Source organism: Salmo salar, chromosome ssa06 (genome assembly GCF_905237065.1).
Source record: "Salmo salar chromosome ssa06, Ssal_v3.1, whole genome shotgun sequence".
In the NCBI taxonomy this organism is placed as follows: Eukaryota; Metazoa; Chordata; class Actinopteri; order Salmoniformes; family Salmonidae; genus Salmo; species Salmo salar.
In genome coordinates, this window is record NC_059447.1 from 28706336 (window position 1) to 28726840 (window position 20505).

General features: G+C 44.8%; 3 protein-coding genes across 8 annotated transcripts; 2 read left to right on the plus strand and 1 right to left on the minus strand.

Annotated features, from left to right (window-relative positions):
* Nucleotides 1-167: 167 nt before the first annotated feature.
* Nucleotides 168-3073, plus strand: LOC106606873 (E3 ubiquitin-protein ligase RNF113A). The gene is made up of 10 exons (XM_045720132.1): nucleotides 168-327; nucleotides 635-714; nucleotides 801-899; nucleotides 1049-1156; nucleotides 1313-1422; nucleotides 1532-1638; nucleotides 1771-1860; nucleotides 1967-2060; nucleotides 2143-2249; nucleotides 2893-3073. The coding sequence occupies exons 1-10, from the start codon at nucleotides 225-227 to the stop codon at nucleotides 2958-2960; spliced, it is 966 nt and encodes a 321-aa protein (XP_045576088.1). The 5' UTR covers nucleotides 168-224; the 3' UTR covers nucleotides 2961-3073.
* A 37-nt stretch (nucleotides 3074-3110) lies between these two features.
* LOC106606872 (STE20-related kinase adapter protein alpha) lies at nucleotides 3111-11503 on the minus strand. Of its 6 annotated transcripts, XM_014203281.2 has the most exons (14): nucleotides 11400-11493; nucleotides 10994-11073; nucleotides 10756-10813; nucleotides 9661-9689; nucleotides 6143-6245; nucleotides 5897-6018; nucleotides 5525-5633; nucleotides 5206-5329; nucleotides 4961-5132; nucleotides 4755-4859; nucleotides 4363-4613; nucleotides 4235-4277; nucleotides 3937-4113; nucleotides 3111-3687 (listed from the first exon to the last, which is right to left on the minus strand). In XM_014203281.2, exons 2-13 carry the CDS (start codon nucleotides 11003-11005, stop codon nucleotides 3958-3960), a joined length of 1284 nt encoding a protein of 427 aa, XP_014058756.1. In that variant the 5' UTR covers nucleotides 11006-11073; nucleotides 11400-11493; the 3' UTR covers nucleotides 3111-3687; nucleotides 3937-3957. The 6 variants fall into 6 exon arrangements, with proteins under 6 accessions (XP_014058756.1, XP_014058755.1, XP_014058759.1 ...); XM_014203280.2 differs by having other exon boundaries at nucleotides 3111-4113; XM_014203284.2 differs by lacking the exon at nucleotides 9661-9689 and having other exon boundaries at nucleotides 3111-4113; nucleotides 11400-11503.
* A 30-nt stretch (nucleotides 11504-11533) lies between these two features.
* Nucleotides 11534-18495, plus strand: LOC106606756 (ATP-dependent RNA helicase DDX42). The gene is made up of 18 exons (XM_014203118.2): nucleotides 11534-11645; nucleotides 12079-12312; nucleotides 12450-12597; nucleotides 12747-12808; nucleotides 13303-13339; nucleotides 13955-14107; nucleotides 14232-14336; nucleotides 14496-14615; nucleotides 14719-14895; nucleotides 14988-15116; nucleotides 15235-15334; nucleotides 15451-15498; nucleotides 15592-15689; nucleotides 15843-16119; nucleotides 16305-16531; nucleotides 16634-16744; nucleotides 16867-16965; nucleotides 17080-18495. The coding sequence occupies exons 2-18, from the start codon at nucleotides 12086-12088 to the stop codon at nucleotides 17740-17742; spliced, it is 2781 nt and encodes a 926-aa protein (XP_014058593.1). The 5' UTR covers nucleotides 11534-11645; nucleotides 12079-12085; the 3' UTR covers nucleotides 17743-18495.
* The last annotated feature ends 2010 nt before the right edge of the window (nucleotides 18496-20505 follow it).

The window sequence follows — 20505 nt, forward strand, 5'->3', positions numbered from 1 at the left end:
TAACTGACTATATAGGATATTATTTAGTTGCGCCACAACATATCTACAAATAATATGTATGAAAACAATTAGAAATTGGCATGAAATAAATGCTAATGTAGTCTAGTTAATTGTATATGTTGTGCTGTAGATAAGTGGCCACAGGGTGGAATACTGTGGCTCCTCTACGCTAGAGGTCGCTCTAAAGTCGTTACGTCACCATGTTTTTGTAAACAGAATGAAAGATGGCGGAGTCAGGGGAACCCAAGGCAACATGTACTTTTCTATTTAAAAAATCTACCAAAAAATGCAACGCTCGGAAGAGAAAAGCCAGTGACAGCGACAAAGGTGAGCTACAGTGTTTGAGTCCAGCTCAGTGTTGTTTCAAAAGCTAACCAAAAGACTGCATTGTGCATGAAAACAATGGCTATTAGTAATAGTCATTGAGCTAGCTATAGTAGCTAACTAACCTAGTTAGCTAACATTTGAAGTTTATTTAGTCAGGCGTTAAGATTGGGCTAAGTAAAAGCAAAACTACTGCCAACTATAAAACACCCAAGCCATGGAAATGATTGTGCAGGTGGCCGAGTACTGTAAACACGGAAATGTCCCACTCACATGCTGATGTTTGCCTCATTGCATCCTCCATTGTCAGATGGCAACAGTGACGAAGACAAGAATGCCGTCGTCAGAAAAGAAAAAAAGACGGGTTCAGCAAACCCTATGATTCAAAGGGTAACGACGCATGACTGACTACAAACGAATCAGTCTTTATACGAAACATTTTTTATAGTGTGAAATCATTCTTCTCTTCTCCCCAGACCAAAAAAGTAGAGAGAGAGGAGCTGTCATCTGCTGAAAGTGACGAGGAGAAAGAAAGAAAAAAAGTCACTGTCGCTTACAAGTCCACACGGTCAGCGGTGAGTTATTTTGAAAAAGACCTCTACCCATTAATCTATTCATTAATTAATCTATTAACAATGTTTTGTATTTATACCCTACCTACCCCTTTATTGCTCAGCCCCGTATAAAGCTATCAATCTCGTCCTCCTCCCTTCGCTGTGTATAGAAACCAGAGGGGCCAGATGACATGGGAGCAACTGCAATCTATGAGCTGGACACAGCAAAGGACAATGATGCTCAGGCCATCTTTGAGAGGAGTCAGAAGATCCAGGAGGCAAGACATCTGTCCCTTGTTGGAGGAACTTTGTTTCCTTCGTGTATCTACATCTTAGTATTTTATCATTTGCATTCTTCCCCCAGTTTTGTTGTAAATTGGGACAGCGTTGGTCCGCAAATGCTTAATTAGGGTCTATATCCTCTCCCTCACCAGGAGCTGACCGGTAAAGAGGATGATAAGATCTACAGAGGAATGAACAACTACAAAAAGCACATCAAGCCCAAAGACTCCACCATGGGAAATGCATCCTCTGGCATGGTCAGGTGTGGATGCATGTTATGTGACAGAGTAAAGTTGAAATGTCTTGGGGAAAGGTTAAATTGTTTTTGCTATGTATTTGCATCATCTGTGTTTTCTCTTTTCTTTTGTCAGGAAGGGCCCAATCCGGGCCCCAGAGCACCTGAGGGCTACAGTGAGGTGGGACTACCAGCCAGACATCTGCAAGGACTACAAAGAGACTGGCTTCTGTGGCTTTGGAGGTGAGTGGGACTTTGCTGGAAGGTTGCCTCCCCCAATGTCGAGCTTTGCATAGGTCCTCCTTTCCCAACATGAATTAATCATCTGTGGAAGTCTCTGAAAGTCTCCTTTGTGTGTTTCTTTTCCCCTCTTAGACAGCTGCAAGTTCCTCCATGACCGCTCAGACTACAAACATGGCTGGCAGATTGAGAGGGAGCTGGACGAGGGGCGCTATGGGGCCAACGGTGCGTTCACAACAGGGGAGAAACACAGGGCTGTGTAGATTTAAGATTCATCAGATTAGAGAATTGATGTGATACAGCTGTTCAGTAATGTGTGGTCTGTATGTAGATGATGAGAACTACGAGGTGAGCAGTGACGAGGAGGACATGCCCTTCAAATGCTTCATCTGCCGGGAGTCCTTTAAGAACCCCGTCATCACCAAGTAAGACAATGCTCCTTAAGAACTCCATTGTGTGTAGAGAAACTTCCAGCTAATCAAACCACTCATGTCTTGTCTCCCGCAGGTGTCGGCACTACTTCTGTGAGACCTGCGCGCTTCAGCACTACCGCAAGTCCCAGCGCTGCTATGTGTGTAACGTCCAGACCAACGGCGTCTTCAACCCAGCTAAAGGTGAGGATAATGCATCTCAATTACCATGGTCAGCATAGTGGTATGGCATGTACATTAGGGAATGGCCATGGATGGTCCACCAAAGCATCACTTTGAGCGAAGAAAACAAAACTAAAGCTACAGTAGTTTGTTGTTGACCATGGAGCTTATGTTGCCTGACTCCTCAAGCTGAATTCCTCTATCGTTCGCTACATACTTCAGTCTGAGACCACAATCATTGAAGTCGTTTGTGGTGACGTTAAAATGAGTGGTGTTGTACAAAACAAGGTCATCAGCAATTGGATAATCTCTTACCAATCAGAGTATCAATGACACATTTTCTAAATGTTGCTTTACCCACGTGTGTTCTGGCCCAATCATAGGTTTCTGGGTCCAATCAGACAGTCTAGAATGTATTTCCATTCTAGAAATCTTAGGGGAGGTACTCGGCTCCAGAAACTCATGTCCATTGGCGTGGAGTTTGGCCGGAGCAAGGAGTTTTGGTAGACAGGCAAGAGCTTATGCACATCGGGTAAAGGACTAGTCTCTAGTCAGTCAAATAGAAAAAGCTCACTGCTCCTTGAATATTCATGCCCGAGGCTGTGTAAGGCAGAGTGGAGTTATTGAGCTCCAGGCAGTAGCCCTAAGTGTTCTCTCTCTACAGAGTTGGCAGCCAAGATCGCCAAACACCAAGCCATGCTAGACCAGCCACCCTCTGATGAAGAAGATTAGCAATCTACTGTAAATACAGTACCTGTCCAATTCCATCAGTGTCTGTCTCCTCACCACTGTGTTGTTTCATTGTCAATGTCAAGCCTTCTGGAATAAAACTCGATTTTTAAATAGCTTTTGAGTGATTATTTACAATACAGTGAGAGCCACGAGGTGAAAGGTATTTATTATCAAGTAAAATAGTTGACACTCCCAACACTTTCCCTTCGTGAAACCCAGACAAACTCTGAAACAAGCACCATTGTAACATTCACTTTTTTGCAGGACAAATGGCAAATAACAGGAAGGTTAATCAAATACATGGACCTCAGTTGGCACAGTCTAGTGTTAACTTGCTTTGCCATCTTCAGTTCAGGGTTTCAGGTAGAAACAGATTTTTTTCTTCCCTCTCCTGTAAAACTGATGGTTCAGTATGAGAGCCTCTTCTCAGCTGTGAGGAAATACAAACACTGTCTGGTTCGTGATAGCCTTGGACAAACTTCTGGAATCTTCCATCTGTTGTGCTGGCTAGATGGCTGATTGGATCAACCCTTGGTAATGCGGTCAGTTCCTGGTCTTGGTAATGTCAACAGATGGCTCTAGATAGGGTCAAGTACAGCTCAGATCAAATAAGAGGTAGAGTCTCTCTGCTCTAGCTGTAATGGAACATCTCCATTGGCAAGTGAAAGAGCTGACTGGACATACTCCCCCATACGGTTCTTCGATGGGTCCAGAGCTTTAGTAGAATCTGGAGAGATGTGTGCGTGAGAGGAATTGGGTGTCAGTCAGTGCAAGGGTCTATCTGCTCATGCATCTTTCAGACTAGAGCGATAGCAAGGAGGTGAGATGGCAGCTGGCTTTTAAACCCAGTCAAAGGGAAGAGAAACTGCTTAGTTTGAATTATTTACATGGGCCATTTAATAAGAACAAAGCGTAAATCCAGTCCGAAGTCTTCTCAGAGCATCTCCTGTTAACCTCTAGGTTACTACACACACACCTCTCTCCTGTTCCTCTGTGGTCAGAAGTCCCAGTCATCCACATCCATGTGGCTGAGGCCAGACTCCAGGCTGGCCAGTCCAGAGGCAGCGTCCTGAGGCTGGGTACTCTCAAAGCCCGTGATGGGCGTTACGGGCCGGAACAGCTCAGGCAGAGCCTCCGATGGCCGACGCTTGATCTAGGGAAGAAAGGAAAGAAATCATTGGGATTCTAATAATCAAATGTGTGACTGAATGAAGCCATTATGACTTAAATGTTGTACATTGATGTTGAGGGGGGAGGAACTCGATCCTACTGACCTGTTTGAAGAAGGAATGACCAATGAGAGCACTGGCTGAGGGTCTGGGGGGGGAATAAACAATTAAATGAGCTAAAATTCATAAGACGATCAATGTGAGGACCAGCAGCCTAGCTTGGAGTGGCTCACCTCTTCTCTGGGTCCCTCTGTAGACACAGCTCCACAAAAGCATGGAAGTGGGGAGAGAAGGTACGACTGTAGGGGTGGCTCCCCGAGGAGGAGGGCTCTCCGTTAGAGTGGTGGGCCCCTCCGGTGCTGGGGCCCTCACAGATCCCAGAGTCAGCCCCAGAGCGGGAGGGCTTCATGGTCAGCTCCTCTGGGGGGATGGTGGTGGTGTCCAACAGACAGGGGACTGTCCCATTCAGCTTCTCCAGCAACATCTAAAAGACAGAGGACCACGAATAGGACAGAGGGGAGGAAGAGGAATGGAGAGAGATGCCAATCAAGTGAGGAGCATAATATAGATCTTTCAGAATCAAAATAGGGTAAGGGGTTGATCAGGCGATCAGGCCACTAGTCACCTGTGTGGCTGGCATGTCTTTGAAGGGCACATGTCCATTGGCTAGCTCACAGGCTGTGATGCCAAGACTGTAGATGTCTGACCGGAAGTCGTATCCCTGCAGATTCTGACATGCACACACACCAGGGTTGACCGATAGAAACAAACCAAGGTATTATAGTTTAAAAGCAAGGTATTGCATGTTAGCCAGGTGTGGTATGGAGTTACCTGCTGCAACACCTCTGGGCTGAGCCAGGGCAGCACCTTGATGCTGTACTGGGGGAAGTCATGGACCACTCTCGCCCGCTGGCCGTGACGGATCAGACTGATGATGCTCCGCAGACCAGACATACACACCTGACCGTCTACCGAGATCAACACGTGGCTGGCCTTCACACTCCTAAACACACAATTAGACACCATGTCACAAACCTGCATGAAAAGCCCTGGGCCTGTGTGTACTTTCTACTTACCGGTGTACATAGCCCATGTGGTGGATGTAGTCCAGGGCTTTGAGCATGCCCAATAGGATGTAGGCGATGGCCAGCTCATTCATCCCATCAGTGAAGTGGCTGCTGATCAGGTCTCTGGCCGACCCTAGGACATGTTAGACACTACATTAGTCATTGAGAAAGCAGAGGACTGAATAGTAGGGTTAGGTGGAGACAAATTACCTTAGTGTGGGAATGGTAACTAGAGTCCTCTGGTCTACATTTAGCTTTTGACTACATTTGACTAGGACCAGAGTGGTGTAGTCTTACAGTCAGTGCTCTCCTGTCTGTGAATCCTCACCATAGGCCATGAAGGGAGAGATGACCCACAGCTCATTCTCTGCTATGAAGATGCTCCTGTAGGGCAGGATGCTGGAGTGGTGGAACAGCTTAGATACATGGAGCTCAGCCTGAGAGAGAGACAGATTAGACTGGGTTAGGTTTAATGGACAGAGAGGGAGATAACTCAATGTAATCTAATAGATACAAATTAGACAGACAGATGGGAGGTTGGATTTCATAACAGGTGATGTCAAAGCAAGGGATGAATGCATTCAGTGGGGAGGAGTGAAAGAGGGATATAAAGATGATTTGACTGATGTCTGTCTGCCTGGCAAAGGGAAATGTGACAGATGGATTGTAGAATGATAGATGGATGGTGACAGGTCCAGACCTGCAGGTAGTTGACCATTTCATTGGTGCAGGACTCCAGGTCAATCCGACGGATTGCTACGTGTTCCCCTGTGGGTCTGTATCTGGCAAGGTTGACGGTCATCAAGTCCTCCAGGCCTCGACCTAGCACAGCAAAAAACACACCAAATTAGACTCGAGACAGGCGCACAAACAATGTATTCAACAACAAACACACAAGAGCCGTGGCAGCCAAGTCACTGGGGTTGGAAGCCTGAGACTGACTGACCTATGATGGTCAGGAGCTCATAGGCGCTGCTGTCAGGGAGGAAGCTTCCCATGGTGTCCCGCCGTGGGAGTGAGGTCAGGCTCTCGTGGCTGTCTTCATGGGCCTGGGGGGAGAGGCGGCAGCAGGGAAGGAGTTAGCAGTGGAAATGATAGCATATATTGGCCCTTAGTGTTGGGCGTTACTAGTGGCATTGTGAGAGTGGCCTGCAAAGGCTTGGTCAGACGTGATGGTTAATGCTAAATCATATACAGTCAGACTACAGAACGGAGTGTGTACGAGCAGTACTTGTGGAACCTGAGTGGAGAAGATCTAACTTCAGGTTTGAATTCTGTTGGTGGCAAATTATAAGCAAGAAGCTACATCATTTATGAATCATGCCTTCTGTAAACCTCATCACACCATAGTGCTTGAAATATTAACACTCATGGTAAGATACATGCAGAGTGGGTACCCCAAAATAATAATATGTGTTCAGAGCGGAAGAGGCGAAGCAAGAGGTTGCACTATTGCCAAAATGTGTCCAAAATAAGCCCAATGCGTTTCTATGGGCTTAGGCTTGTTTCCTGCCTTCCCACCTTTGGAACAATGACTCCCATTGTTGGGCGGAGACGTGAACATCTCGTGTATCATCTCAAAAGACAAAATAGGGATCCAATAACAGTCTTAAAAGACGCTCAGAAATAAAACTATTTTCACTGTCAAAATGTTTGACTGGACAAAAATGTATGCAGGGCTCTATACAAAGATTTTTTAACAAGGAGCACATAGAAATGTAGGGGCACAATGGCAGGAATTGCCAACAATTACAAAATAGTTGTTTTTTCCCCCCAAGGGGCAGTTTCCCCCTCCAAAATTTTTTCCAGGTAACAGTAAAATATTTTGATGCATATGTGACCAAAATAGTACCACTGTAGAGCCCTGGTATGGGGTGTTGTCCTAAACATACAGTTGAAGTCGGAAGTTTACATACACTTAGGTTGCAGTCATTAAAACTCATTTTTCAACCTCACCACAAATTCCTTGTTAACAAACTATAGTTTTGGCAAGTCGGTTATGACATCTACTTTGTGCATGACAAGTCATTTTTCCAACAATTGTTTAGAGATTATTTCACTGTATCACAATTCCAGTGGGTCAGAAGTTTACATACACTAAGTTGACTGTGCCTTTAAACAGCTTGGAAAATTACATAAAATGATGTCATGGCTTTAGAAGCTTCTGATAAGCTAATTGACATAATTTGAGTCAATTGGAGGTGTACCTGTGGATGTATTTCAAGGCCTACCTTCAAACTCAGTGCCTCTGCTTGAAATCATGGGAAAATCAAAAGAAAATCAGCCAAGACCTCAGAAAAACAATTGTAGACCTCCACAAGTCTGGTTCATCCTTGGGAGCAATTTCCAAACACCTGAAGGTACCACGTTCATCTGTACAAACAATAGTACGCAAGTATAAACACCATGGGACCACGCAGCCGTCATACCGTTCAGGAAGGAGACGCGTTCTGTCTCCTGGAGATGAACGTACTTTGGTATGAAAAGTGCAAATCAATCCCAGAACAACAGCAAAGGACCTTGTTACAGTGCTGGAGGAAACGGGTACAAAAGTATCTATATCCACAGTAAAACGAGTCCTATATTGACATAACCTGAAAGGCCGCTCAGCAAGGAAGAAGCCAGTGCTCCAAAACTGCCATAAAAAAGCCAGACTACGGTTTGCAACTGCACATGGAGACAAAGATCGTACTTTTTGGAGAAATGTCCTCTGGTCTAATGAAACAAAAATAGAACTGTTTGGCCATAATGACCATCGTTATGTTTGGAGGAAAAAGGGGGAGGCTTGCAAGCCTAAGAACACCATCCCAACTGTGAAGCACAGGGGGGGGCAGCATCATGTTGTGGGGGTGCTTTGCTGCAGGAGGGACTGGTGTGCACTTCACAAAATAGATGGCATCATGAGGTAGGAAAATGATGTGTCTATATGGAAGCAACATCTCAAGACATCAGTCAGGAAGTTAAAGCTGGGTCGCAAATGGGTCTTCCAAATGGACAATGACCCCAAGCATACTTACAAAGTTGTGGCAAAATGGCTTAAGGACAACAAAGTCAAGGTATTTGTGGGCAGAACTGAAAAAGCGTGTGCGAGCAAGGAGGCCTACAAACCTGACTCAGTTACACCAGCTCTGTCAGGAGGAAAGGGCCAAAATGCACCCAACATGTTTTGGAAAGCTTGTGGAAGGCTACCCAAAATGTTTGACCCAAGTTAAATAATTTAAAGGCAATGCTACCAAATACTAATTGAGTGTATGTAAACTTCTGACCCACTGGGGATGTGATGAAAGAAATAAAAGCTGAAATAAATCACTTTTTACTATTATTCTGACATCACATTCTTAAAATAAAGTGGTGATGCTAACTGGCCTAAGACAGGGAATTTTTACTTGGATTAAATGTCAAGAATTGTGAAAAACTGAGTTTAAATGTATTTGGCTAAGGTGTATGTAAACTTCCGACTTCAACTGTATTACATTATTAATTTTTTAAAAATGCATTAACAGCTTAATAACCATTTCTCTACCAATTTCCAGCCAGCATTGCGAGGTAGATGCCCTTCACATTAAATCACTCAGACAGGTTGCCATGCATTGCCAAAAATGGAACACATGGAACTCGATCCATTCCATTCAACTCCAGTTCACAACCATTGGTGGATCCAGAGATTTCCACAACAGTGACACATTTGACATGAACAAATAACCAGTTGCTCATACCCTCCCACCACCCACCTACATGCCCTCTGCTTTCTAGTAAGGGAGAACTACAGTGAACACAGGCAACAGACAGTGTCCACACTTCAGACTTAAACTACTTCACAAACATGAAACAGGCTTGGTCAAAATTAGTGAGGACTTTCAGTGAAGAACAACAGAAACCATAAATCAAATAGTAACACCATGTTAAGACCACACTGAGGTTCCTAAGGGCCCATTAAGGCCGGCTTTACAGGGAGATTATCTGTCAGCTGAGACCAAACAGCCGTTTCCGTGACAGCCGTAAAAGACAAGTGCAGGTCAATTAAGCCTGGTAATTACAGATGACCCGTCATTGCCCACTCTAAAAGACACAAACTGTGGTCAACTTTATGAATCATGAAGGACTGTTTTGATCTCTGGAGGAACCGATGGAGCCATCAGGTAACAAGTAGTATTATGCACTTATACTGATCACATCATTTTTTCAATCAGACTTGACAACCTCAGTTGCTCTCTCCAACCCAACCATGTCTCATCAAGAGGACATCACTACTGTAAGCTCCACCAATCTCCGAACTCCCCCAATAGGAAACCCTGGTGGGTGAAGTAGGATGGGCCTCAAAATACAAAGCACATACAGCACAGCATTGTGAATCAGATGCCCATGCACAAAAGCACACAGGGCTTGTGAATTCATTCACTTTGGCTCCACCCTCACACAGGCAGATGGAACAATCGAGAGCCATGACTGGAGTACCACACTTACTTTCCTGTGAGAGCTTCCCTGAGCTTGCTCTGTGGTAGAGAAACCACATCAATGACAAACACACACACACACACACACACAAGAGAAGGATCTGTGTTTAGAGCAGCTCAGGAACCATTAGGTACACTGTAAGTGTAAAGTATAGCATGTGGTGTTTGTTGCAGGAGTCAGATCAATGCTGCTAGCTGGCTCCCATAACAAGGAGGATTCAGTTTAGGCTAATTAGATACCGCTGATGCATCTGTTAAATCAGGAATCTGAGGATTCAGTCTAGCGGGATTGAGTGATTATGCATTGCCATGGGAACAGGAAGCAGCCAAAATCAAACTTGAAATCAAGCGTATGAACAAACACAGAACAATTATGCAATGTGAGCTGATCACACAGAAATATGAAGATAATGCAAAGCTTGATAGTGAAGACCCCCAGCTATTCAGTTTCTCTATGTAAACCGATTCTTCAACCACTGATAAATTGACAGTGCTTTCCTGTCCTCATGTTAGTGTCTAATAAGACCCACATACTGTAGAAACATCTCTTTGAACCTGCCGTACTTGTTACCCTTAAAATATGATTTCCTTAATAAATATTTGACCTAGGTATCATTTCAACTTCATATATACTACAAAGACCGACAGCGCAACAGAATATTAATCTGACATGCAGTATTCTGAGGCTGCACATTTACTGCATTGATCAAGTCTGCCAGACAAGGAGACATCACACTGGAACAAACTCTCTTCATGGCACACATGTAAGGTACAGTGAGACATTTGACACCTGCAGAGCATTGAAGCAAGCAGTAGCTCTTATGTGTCCTGAATCTATATGGGAGACAGAGGTTTCCAGCCACATATTGCCAAAGAACCAATTGGATTCCTGTAGGTTTAAATTGTATTATGCCAATTGTTTGTTAGAGTGTGTTGTTTTTTTAAAACTGCGCAATGCAATATCTTGTTTTGAAAACAAAGCTGCACTTAGGATATAGCTAGCAGGTTCTGTATGAGGGTTGGGCAACTTCATAGCTGATGATAGGTCTTGTGTGTAAGCAGCAGTTGATTGGGGAAGCCTTTTCAGCATAACCTTTGACCTTACCTCCAAAAAACTCAAAATCCCTCAGGCTCTCCACACTCAATTTCTCTGAGACCCAACGCTGGGATTGAGAGAGGGAGAAAGAGACAGATTGGTATCTGCCCTCAGGTCAATCACTTCTCCAATAACTGATCATTGCTGTGACACTGACTGGTAAGGATTCAGCACAAGTATTTTATACATGTCCTAGACTGAGCTCTAACGCCAAACAGGGAGGGGAGCGCTAACAGAGTTCACTCACAAGAAAAGACATGGATCTGTCGATTGTGGCAGCTAGAACCGCTGAAACCCCATCCGGAAAAAATTCCTCCAAAATAAATACTAACACAGTAACAGAGGAAAGGTAACACGTTAACGTTACTTCGCTATGAACAAGACATGTAGCTTACTATAACCTACCTATTGCCTAAATAATAATTTAAGTTGTAATGCTAATGTGAAAACCATTTCACAAATAGTATAATAGATAGGCCCAAAAACATGTTATTAGCAGGACTACTAGCTAACGTTAGCAAGCTACAGTAACATATAGCTATGTAATAAAATAAACGAACGTTAGCGTGGCTAGCTTACGCTATCTTTTTCATTACATTAAACAACACAGATTAGCTAGGTAGCTATATAAACCACGATAGCTAGTAACCTACCTGTATGTTAACTTGAAAAAATAGCTAGCTAGTATCTGGTGGAACGAGTTTGTTAGCTACCGTTTTCAACAAACAACTATTATCGAAAAGGGGCGGTAACTAATGTCACATGTTTGCGTTGGTTGTTGTGAGAAGCAATCCGTCGCGCGTAATCTACGTCTACACACGGTAATGACGCAAAACACTTTCGAGTCGCGCTGTGAGATTTGGCAGTGGTAAACATATCTTTCTTGGTGGTGAAAACAGGTAAATAAACAGATCATGAAACCAGGAGGTTAGTTTATAGTGTATAACGTATACTAGATTTAACTGCTTTTGCAAATATCCTTTGACAAGCCATATTTGCTCAGTCAATCATTTGTCACACACCCACTTCTTCGCCGTGCTGCTGCGGCCCTAGAGAAGCGTAGCATGCTAACGTTAGCTAGTTTAATTTAGCCAATTAATGAGATCCAAACATTAGCTAGACACAGATTAATGCAATATTTGATATCTTCATTTGCCAGAAGCCACAGATAATCTTTGACATCCCACAGACATTGATTTACGAGATGATTAGCATTTAGCAGACGTTTGTGGGTGACACACAAGGCCTGCGATGAATGGACTGGAATGCAACAGCAATGTACACAGTCAAATACCAAATGTGATTATCTTTATTTTCCCCTTACTTCTGTAGGACAGCTATGAACTGGAGCAAGGGTGGCCCAAGTGGTAAGCGAGGGTTCGGGTTTGGAGGATTTTCCCTTGGTGGTGGTGGAGGAGGAGGAAAGAAAGAAGAACTGCGCGTGCCTCAGAAATCCCACACGTCCTTCGGAGGCGCAGGGACAGCTGGAGGTTATGGCAATAACCAGCAACTCCCTGCATTCTACAAGATAGGAACAAAAAGAGCAAATTTTGATGAAGAGAATGCGTGAGTATAGACTTATCTTTCCTTTAGGGTTGGGTTTGGTGTGCTTCGTATGCTGTATGATCAACCAGTTATGCAGGATGTATTACATTGATTTCAATGACATTTGACTGGTGATAACTTTCCTAACTCATTTCCAGGTATTTTGAAGATGATGAAGAGGAGTCAAGCATCACAGATTTGCCATATATCCCAGCTGAGAACTCCCCCACACGGCAACAATTCCAGTCTGGAGGGGGCTCAGACAGTGAGGATGATCCTCTGGATGCCTTCATGGCCCAAGTGGAGGTGAGTCAAGGATTCCCCTCTTAGACCTGGATCATGTAGGAAGATACACATTTTCTCCGTAGTTCGTCTGTTTAAAATCAGGGGTTATTGTCAGAGCTTTTGGGAAATATTGCAGAGGGGTATATTGTTCACACTCTTGTCTGCTTTAGGACCAAGCAGCTAAAGACATGAAGAAACTGGAGGAAAAAGAGAAGGAAAAGAAGGTTGAAAAGTAAGATCCCTTCAATTTCTACCCCTTAAGCTTAGGGCCTTCAAAATTACCTTGTCAATAATATAAGCAAAAATATTATTAGCAAAGGCCCTATTCAAGGCCACCAGGCAGGCAGGTGTAGTACATTCTTCCCATGCACCTGTGTATTGATTTGCACGTATTCCATGGTAATTAGTCAAGTGTCCAAATTATTAATCTATTCTCATCCCAAAACTCTAGCGTGTTATTAAGATACTGTAGATATAAAGTTCCCACTTCAACTGCAATCATTCACCACTGTGGAGCAAAGATATGTCTCATTTGAAATAATCTGTCTTGCCGTTCAATTACCTTAAATTTCCCCAGTTGGTCCATACTGTAGGTAACTAATCAAGCCTGCCTTGCATGGCGACTTTGTAGGGAGGGGATAAGCGTGACATTAGACAGGTTGTGGGGAATCATGGGTGAACAAACGAGTCGCAGGGAAGTTTTTTTTTCTCCGCTTGTTTTTACAGGGGTATACGTGATGACATTGAAGAGGAAGATGAACAAGTAAGTGATCCATCCAACGTTCCTAATTTACTACTGATCAGAGAGCCTCCAGACCCCAACCTCCCCTCCCGACCCATCTATGGCCAAGTCTCACCACCTACCACATCTCTCACTCTTTTTTTCTCTCTTTTACTCTCTCGCTCTCTCACACTATGCTAACAAACCCAATTGCAGGTTGAATCCTTCACCCTATCCTACTTGGATATCTACATGCATACTTGTGGTGTCAATTCTATATATTCTTTAAATATACCCATGCCTAAACTAAGCATGTTGATTAATAGTTTATCATCTCTTTTCAAATATGCCATACTGTAATGAATGTTTACTATTAACTGGTGCTGTTCTTACTACTTTGTGAAGAGGGGGTTATAAAATCTGACACTGATCAATTTCAGCCCGAATAACGTAAAGACTGGTTTAAACTGAGTGTTAAAACATAACATGGCTTAGACTCCGACATCGATATGGGCGATCATCAGAGCATTTTGTCATTGACTGTATTTGAATGTATATCCCCCGGTTATGAGAGTGGTAAGAGTGCCTGCATGAATGTGTGCTACATTAGGCGTTTAAGCTGACTCTGGTTGACTCATGCGGCTGTGCTCTGTGCAGGAAGCCTACTTCCGCTACATGGCAGAGAATCCCACAGCTGGGCTGACCGCAGAGGATGAGGATGAGAACATAGACTACGACAGTGATGGGAATCCCATTGCCCCCACCACTAAGAAGATCATCATGCCCCTGCCCCCGATGGACCACTCTGAGGTAACAGCTGCATACTGCACCTATCTGAGCCAAGAGGCAAGAAGTCATATGTTATCTTGTCAAGTGGAGTTTTTCATTTTATTTTAGTGACTGAGGTCCTACATTTATATCATCCCCTTTATAGATTGACTACCCACCTTTTGAGAGGAACTTCTACAACGAGCATGAGGAGCTTCTCAGCCTGACAGGCACAGAGGTGTTTGAGCTGAGACATAAACTCAACCTGCGGGTAAGTGTCCGGAGAAGGAAACGCACACATACAACCACATCTAAACCCAACCACACAATCCTAGCCAACATACCACTTACAGACAACTGTTGTATGATCCCATTGTGTCTTTAACCGAAAGCCTCTTGTCTATTTATTTTGCTTCATTGACTTTGGCAGGTGTCTGGTGCCGCCCCTCCTAAACTCTCCACCAGCTTCGCCCACTTTGGGTTTGACGAGCAGCTGATGCACATAATCCGCAAGTCGGAGTACACTCAGCCAACACCTATTCAGTGCCAGGTACCTAAGTAGCTTGTTTCCTAGGTCTTTCTTTTTGGTACTTATATATTCCTTTAGTAGCAAATAGGCCTCACCTGTATTTTCTTCCCCATCTGTCCTGTAGGGAGTTCCCATTGCCCTGAGTGGACGTGACATGATTGGCATTGCGAAAACTGGTAGTGGCAAGACTGCAGCCTTCATCTGGCCCATGCTAGTTCACATCATGGACCAGAAGGAACTGGAGACTGGAGAGGGGCCCATCGCAGTCATCGTGTGCCCCACCAGGGAGCTCTGTCAGCAGGTAAGACAGCCAGGGAGAGATGGGTCAGGAACAAAACATTTCCATGACAAAATGATGATTGGGCCCCTAAAAATGATGGTTGTGCTCCCTAGATCCACGCGGAGTGTAAGCGTTTTGGGAAAGCCTACTCCCTGCGCTCGGTGGCGGTGTATGGAGGAGGCAGCATGTGGGAGCAGGCCAAGGCTCTTCAGGAGGGGGCAGAGATAGTTGTGTGCACCCCGGTAAGAGCTCTAGTTGACAATCACTGTGGTAGACTGTGTTTAGTCTTAATGTATTAGAGGAAAATAATTCCCTGAGGTCATTTCACTTATTGGGTTGTGTATGTTGTTGTTCACACAGGGTCGTCTGATTGACCATGTGAAAAAGAAGGCCACCTCTCTGCAGAGAGTGACATACCTGGTGTTTGATGAGGCAGATAGAATGTTTGATATGGGCTTTGGTAAGTTGGCTTTCCCATCTTTATTTTGTTCCCAATGACCACTAGGCCCAGAAGATTGTTCACTGAAGTTGGTTTGACACCTATTTATATCATATACTTTTGGAAACTTTTTTCAGAGTATCAAGTGAGATCCATTGCCAGCCATGTCCGACCTGATCGACAGAGTAAGTGTGTGTATGTGTGCATGTACACTTGTTAGAGGCTTTAGATAAGACAACCTCATCCTATGAACCTTAACTTTACTCCTGTCCTCACAGCTCTTCTATTCAGCGCCACCTTCCGTAAGAAGATTGAGAGGCTGGCTAGAGATATCCTGGTGGACCCCATCCGTGTGGTGCAGGGAGACATCGGGGAGGTAAGACCCGTGGCTCTTCTCACACCATCTGATTGCAACTTCTACCATTTGTTTAAAGTTCTACATTGCCAGAACAGTCAACCAGCTGGCAGCAGAACATTTTCTGGAGTTTAGTCATCTAAAGCTCTTCAATCCTCCATCCTTCCTCCCCAGGCCAATGAGGATGTGACCCAGGTAGTGGAGATCATGCCCAGTGGGGTGGAGAAGTGGGGCTGGCTGACCCGCCGCCTGGTGGAGTTTACCTCCTCTGGCTCTGTACTTATCTTCGTCACCAAGAAGGCCAACTGTGAAGAGCTGGCCACCAACCTGACCCAGGAGGGCCACAGCCTGGGCCTGCTGCACGGAGACATGGACCAGAGTGAGAGGAACAAGGTCATCGCTGACTTCAAGAAGAAGAGTCTGCCCGTGCTGGTGGCCACCGACGTGGCAGGTGAGGTGGGGGTGGGCTGCAGACGAGGGGGTGGGGAATGAATGTGGCACAACATTCCAATCATCAGAGATCTGTCTATGTTTACACAGACACTGACAATGATTTGATTGTTTTTGCCTGAATTCCAGAGCTCCTACATACTTGTCATTCTATCATTCACTCCTTCTTTGTCATTTCCTCCCTAGCCCGTGGTCTGGATATCCCTTCAATACGCACAGTAGTGAACTATGACGTGGCTCGGGACATCGACACACACACACACCGAATTGGCCGAACAGGTCGTGCTGGAGAAAAGGGTGTTGCCTACACCCTTCTCACCAGTAAAGACACATCATTTGCAGGAGACCTTGTGCGTAACCTGGAGGGAGCCAATCAAAGCGTCTCTAAGGAACTGATGGACTTGGCAATGCAGGTAAGACATTCTACATGTCCCTGACTGACTGTTGAGGACGGCTATGGAAAGATCCATTTTATATGATGTCTTTACTGACCTCCTTTGACGTATTCCTCTCAGAATCCCTGGTTCAGGAAATCACGCTTCAAGGGCGGCAAAGGGAAGAAGCTAAACATTGGAGGAGGTGGTCTGGGCTACAGAGAGAGGCCAGGATTGGGAGCTGAAAGTTCTGTGAGTTGGCCATGTCTATTTGTAACATTAATTGTGTTATTTTTAGTGTATTATCTTGTTGGTAGTTCAGTGGCATAATAGTGTAACTCTTGGTGATTGTTGACAGTTAGTTGTTTCTCCAGGAGCGTAGTGGTGGTGCTGCCATGGGTAACTATGAGGGCTACAGCAAGCCTACCGGAGCCATGGGAGACCGCATGTCAGCAATGAAATCAGCCTTCCAGGTAACTAAACTGTCACTCACTATCTATTCTGTTAGCTTTAAATTATCTATTTTTCTCATTAATTATTTCTGTACGTCTTGAAGTCTCTCTTTAATCGTTGTCTATTTTCCCCAGTCTCAGTATAAAAACCACTTTGTGGCGGCATCCGGCATGGTTCCTAAACTCACCACAAAGTCCAGTAGCTCTTCAGGCTGGACCAGCGCTGGAAGTCTGAGCTCTGTCCCCACTGGGGCCCCTGAGGGCCCAGACCGGCCTCGTGTGCCCCCCTCCTTAGCCATGGCCCCTCCAGCAGCCCTCGGCATGGGCACCAAGATGGCAGGCTTCACCAGCGCCGGCTCCCTGAGCTCTGTGTCAGACAGCCAGGCCACTGCTCCTCAGGGGTATGCTGCCTCACCCAGGGAAGGGCCCCGTGACAGACATGGTGATGACAGGAGTCGCCATGGAGATGGCCACTATCGTGACAGGAGAGACAGGAGCGAGCGGCACAGTGGCGGGGGAGAGCGGGACCGCCATGGGGAGCGGGACCGCCACGCAGACCGCGACAGATACGGGGACAAGGATCGCCATGGCAGCAGCGGGCGCCATGGCGATAGTCGTAATGGAGACGGAAGTAGAAGGGACAGGGAGCGAGACGATTGCAGAGGTGACAGGGAGAGTGGAGACAGGGCAGGGAGTGAAGGAAGGGGGGACAGAGCTGAGGGGAGAGGAGACCGAGAGGAAGACAGCTTTGCAGTCCCAGATCCACCAAAACGCAAAAAGAGTAGGTGGGACAACTAAAGCACAAAACACATCACCTGAAAAGCAACCAACCAACTGTTCTTAGATGAGCATGCCTAGTCTGTAGATGCACAGCTGGTCATTTCAGCTGAAACATGCACAGAAAATCAAGGGTTAATGTGTGAACCGACCCTACTGCGCGGTCTAAATGCGCGGGGAAAGATATGCTATCCTGCATTGGTTGGGGATTCAGTAACATGGCTCCTGATTGTCAGTTTGTCTGAAGAAGTGTTGAGTTTTTGGATAGAGTTCCAATCTACTGTGCATGGAGAAAGAAATCTACTGTAAATATACCATCCAGATAGTTTTAACCTCACCATAAGTGAGATGATCAATCTTTCTGGTCAATAGAAGGGAGCAGTGGAGCTGTTGTGCAGTCCTGAAGCCACAGAAAACACCTGTGATTGAGATGTCTGTTGTATTCTTACGTCCTTTCTCACTGGACACCCCCCTGTCGTTCTAGTTAAACTCTTAGCCCCGAGTAACCCAACACAGCCCTAATGGACTAAATGTGAGTGTGTATTATCAACCCACGTTAATGACAGATCTCCTTTTTTTATGTGTACTACTTCCTGTGAATCGATCTGTGTTTGTGAACTTTGCATCTTGTATTCACTTCTTAGTAAAGTATATGCTTTTGAAAGTGGCGTGTATGTAAAATGTATTTGTTAATTTTTGTGTGAGGCTACGCTTGAGTTCATTCACAGGAGGATGTCAAGTATTTTTGATTAAAAAAATGGCTTTGGCAGTTTATTTTGTTTGTCTATAGTTTCCTTTTGTTTGTAATTTGTCAATGGCAGTGCATTCTAAACTTAGCTACATCTGACACAGCAGTTCTGAACTATAATAAACATAAATTCACTTGGTCCCACATTTGTCACCACTCACTACGTTTTGACACCTGCTATTATAGAAGTGGTTATATGAGAAAAACTGAACTCAAACTCCATAACATTCTGTTTCAAAAGCTTCCATTTTGGAATTGGCTTCTGTCTTGAAAATGACTAGTCTTAGGCATGAAAATACCCATGAGGTTCTCATGTTTTCTATATCTGTAATCTGCACACAAGATGTGACACGAACAGCTGTCATTGTGAGGATATAATTGGCAATTCCTTTTTGTATTTAACCCTTGATGCATTTTTGCTCCTCGGTGTACATGTAACTTCCATAGACAATAGGGTTAAGACTGAGCAGATACATGTGAAAAAACAATGGTCTAATTTTTGTTAATAAAATCATGTGGTTTTGGGTGGTTTGTAGGGTACCTTTTTTAGAAGGTATCCAGAGCCAGCCACAACTCTGGGTGCATCTCTTTCCTCACACATATGGAGAATCTTAATTGCAATCTCCTTGTATCCGCTCTCCTTGCCACCTCCTCAAAACCCATTGGATGAGAAATCCAGAGGTCCCTCCCCGCTGACCTTTTCTTCCAATGGGTTTTGAGGAAGAGGGAGGGCATAAGGAGTATGCAATTGAGAAAAGGCCATGTTCTTCTGATTGACCATGTGAGAAAGAATGCCACCACCCGGAAGAGAGTGATATTCCTGGTGTTTTAGCTAGCAGATCCGACCCACTTGCTTACAGCTGAACTAGAGTAGGACAGGCCTCCTGTTTAGATTAACACACTCTGCTGGTTACTGGTGTTTGTGAGGCAGATCCCATGTTTGATATGGGCTTTGGTAAGTTGACTGCCTTTACTTTACCAAAGACTGGTCTGTATTTTGTCACCTATTTATATACTCTTTTGGTATCCTTTTTCAGAGTATCAAGTGAGGTCTAACGCCCGCCATGTCCAGCCTTATCGGCAGAGTAAGTATGTGCCTGTGTAAGGAAGAATCTTAATTGCATACTCCTCGCGTCCCCTCCTCTTCGGTGGGTTTTAACGGCAGTTGGCATCCAATATGTTGCCTTACCGCCCCCAACTGGACTATAGTATAAATCCATTATACTTTCTGATAGAAAATACTAAATAAAATAAAAACACCCTTCAACTAACCCTACACTCATTAAAAACCCACTAGCCCATTCCACTACTTTGACCCTATCTGCTCCTACACCATGCCAACGGCCTGAGAGGACAGGACACCGCCACTCAACACACACTGTAACTCTTCTGAAGTCAAATCTCATACAACCAAATATTTCTCTGCAGCTGCCACCAGAACATCTATTTTTTGTTACTGAAGTATATATCACTTGTTGGCATATCCCTCTTTGCTGGCACAGATCTACTACTCACAGGGATCCTGCCAGGATCCCTCAACCTTGACCCATCCTCCTCTACTTTCTTCACAGCCTCAGCGTATGACACCTTCTACACTACTCTGACTCTGGCCACCTCAACCTGCCTCTCTCGCACAGGACACTTCCGATCCCTAGCAACATGGGCACCCCTACAGTTGCACACACAACTTTTTCCACAGAATCTACACAATCCTCTGTCCCATGCCCTCCTGCACACTTCCCACATCTTGGAATCTCCCTCCTACACACTGGTGTGACATGACCATAAATGTGGCACCTGAAACACTGCAGTGGATTCGGCACAAAAGCTCTAACAGGATAACTGATATATCGTAACATGACTTTGGCAGGTAAAGACTGATTCAAAAGGACAGAGTGTGACACCTCTTTCGCCTCCTGATGTGAAAATATTTGATTGGTGATTGGTTAAAAGACCAATTAATGCAAAAAATATCATAATTGGGCTGCCTGTCTCAACGCAGCCTTTGTGTACAAAATCTCCCCTACCTGGAGGGG

Excerpts from the sequence above, each read along its gene's own strand:
- LOC106606873 (XM_045720132.1), top strand. The coding sequence starts at position 225 with ATGGCGGAGTCAGGGGAACCCAAGGCAACATGTACTTTTCTATTTAAA. Across the intron at positions 900-1,048 it reads ACAAGTCCACACGGTCAGCG|AAACCAGAGGGGCCAGATGA; the intron begins GTGAGTTATTTT and ends CGCTGTGTATAG. Across the intron at positions 1,639-1,770 it reads TGGCTTCTGTGGCTTTGGAG|ACAGCTGCAAGTTCCTCCAT; the intron begins GTGAGTGGGACT and ends TTCCCCTCTTAG.
- LOC106606872 (XM_014203281.2), bottom strand. Across the intron at positions 9,690-10,755 it reads GGATTTTGAGTTTTTTGGAG|AGCAAGCTCAGGGAAGCTCT; the intron begins GTAAGGTCAAAG and ends TCTCTACCACAG. Across the intron at positions 5,330-5,524 it reads CTCTCCCTTCATGGCCTATG|GGTCGGCCAGAGACCTGATC; the intron begins GTGAGGATTCAC and ends AACATGTCCTAG.
- LOC106606756 (XM_014203118.2), top strand. The coding sequence starts at position 12,086 with ATGAACTGGAGCAAGGGTGGCCCAAGTGGTAAGCGAGGGTTCGGGTTT. Across the intron at positions 12,809-13,302 it reads AAGGAAAAGAAGGTTGAAAA|GGGTATACGTGATGACATTG; the intron begins GTAAGATCCCTT and ends TTGTTTTTACAG. Across the intron at positions 16,745-16,866 it reads GATTGGGAGCTGAAAGTTCT|GAGCGTAGTGGTGGTGCTGC; the intron begins GTGAGTTGGCCA and ends TTGTTTCTCCAG.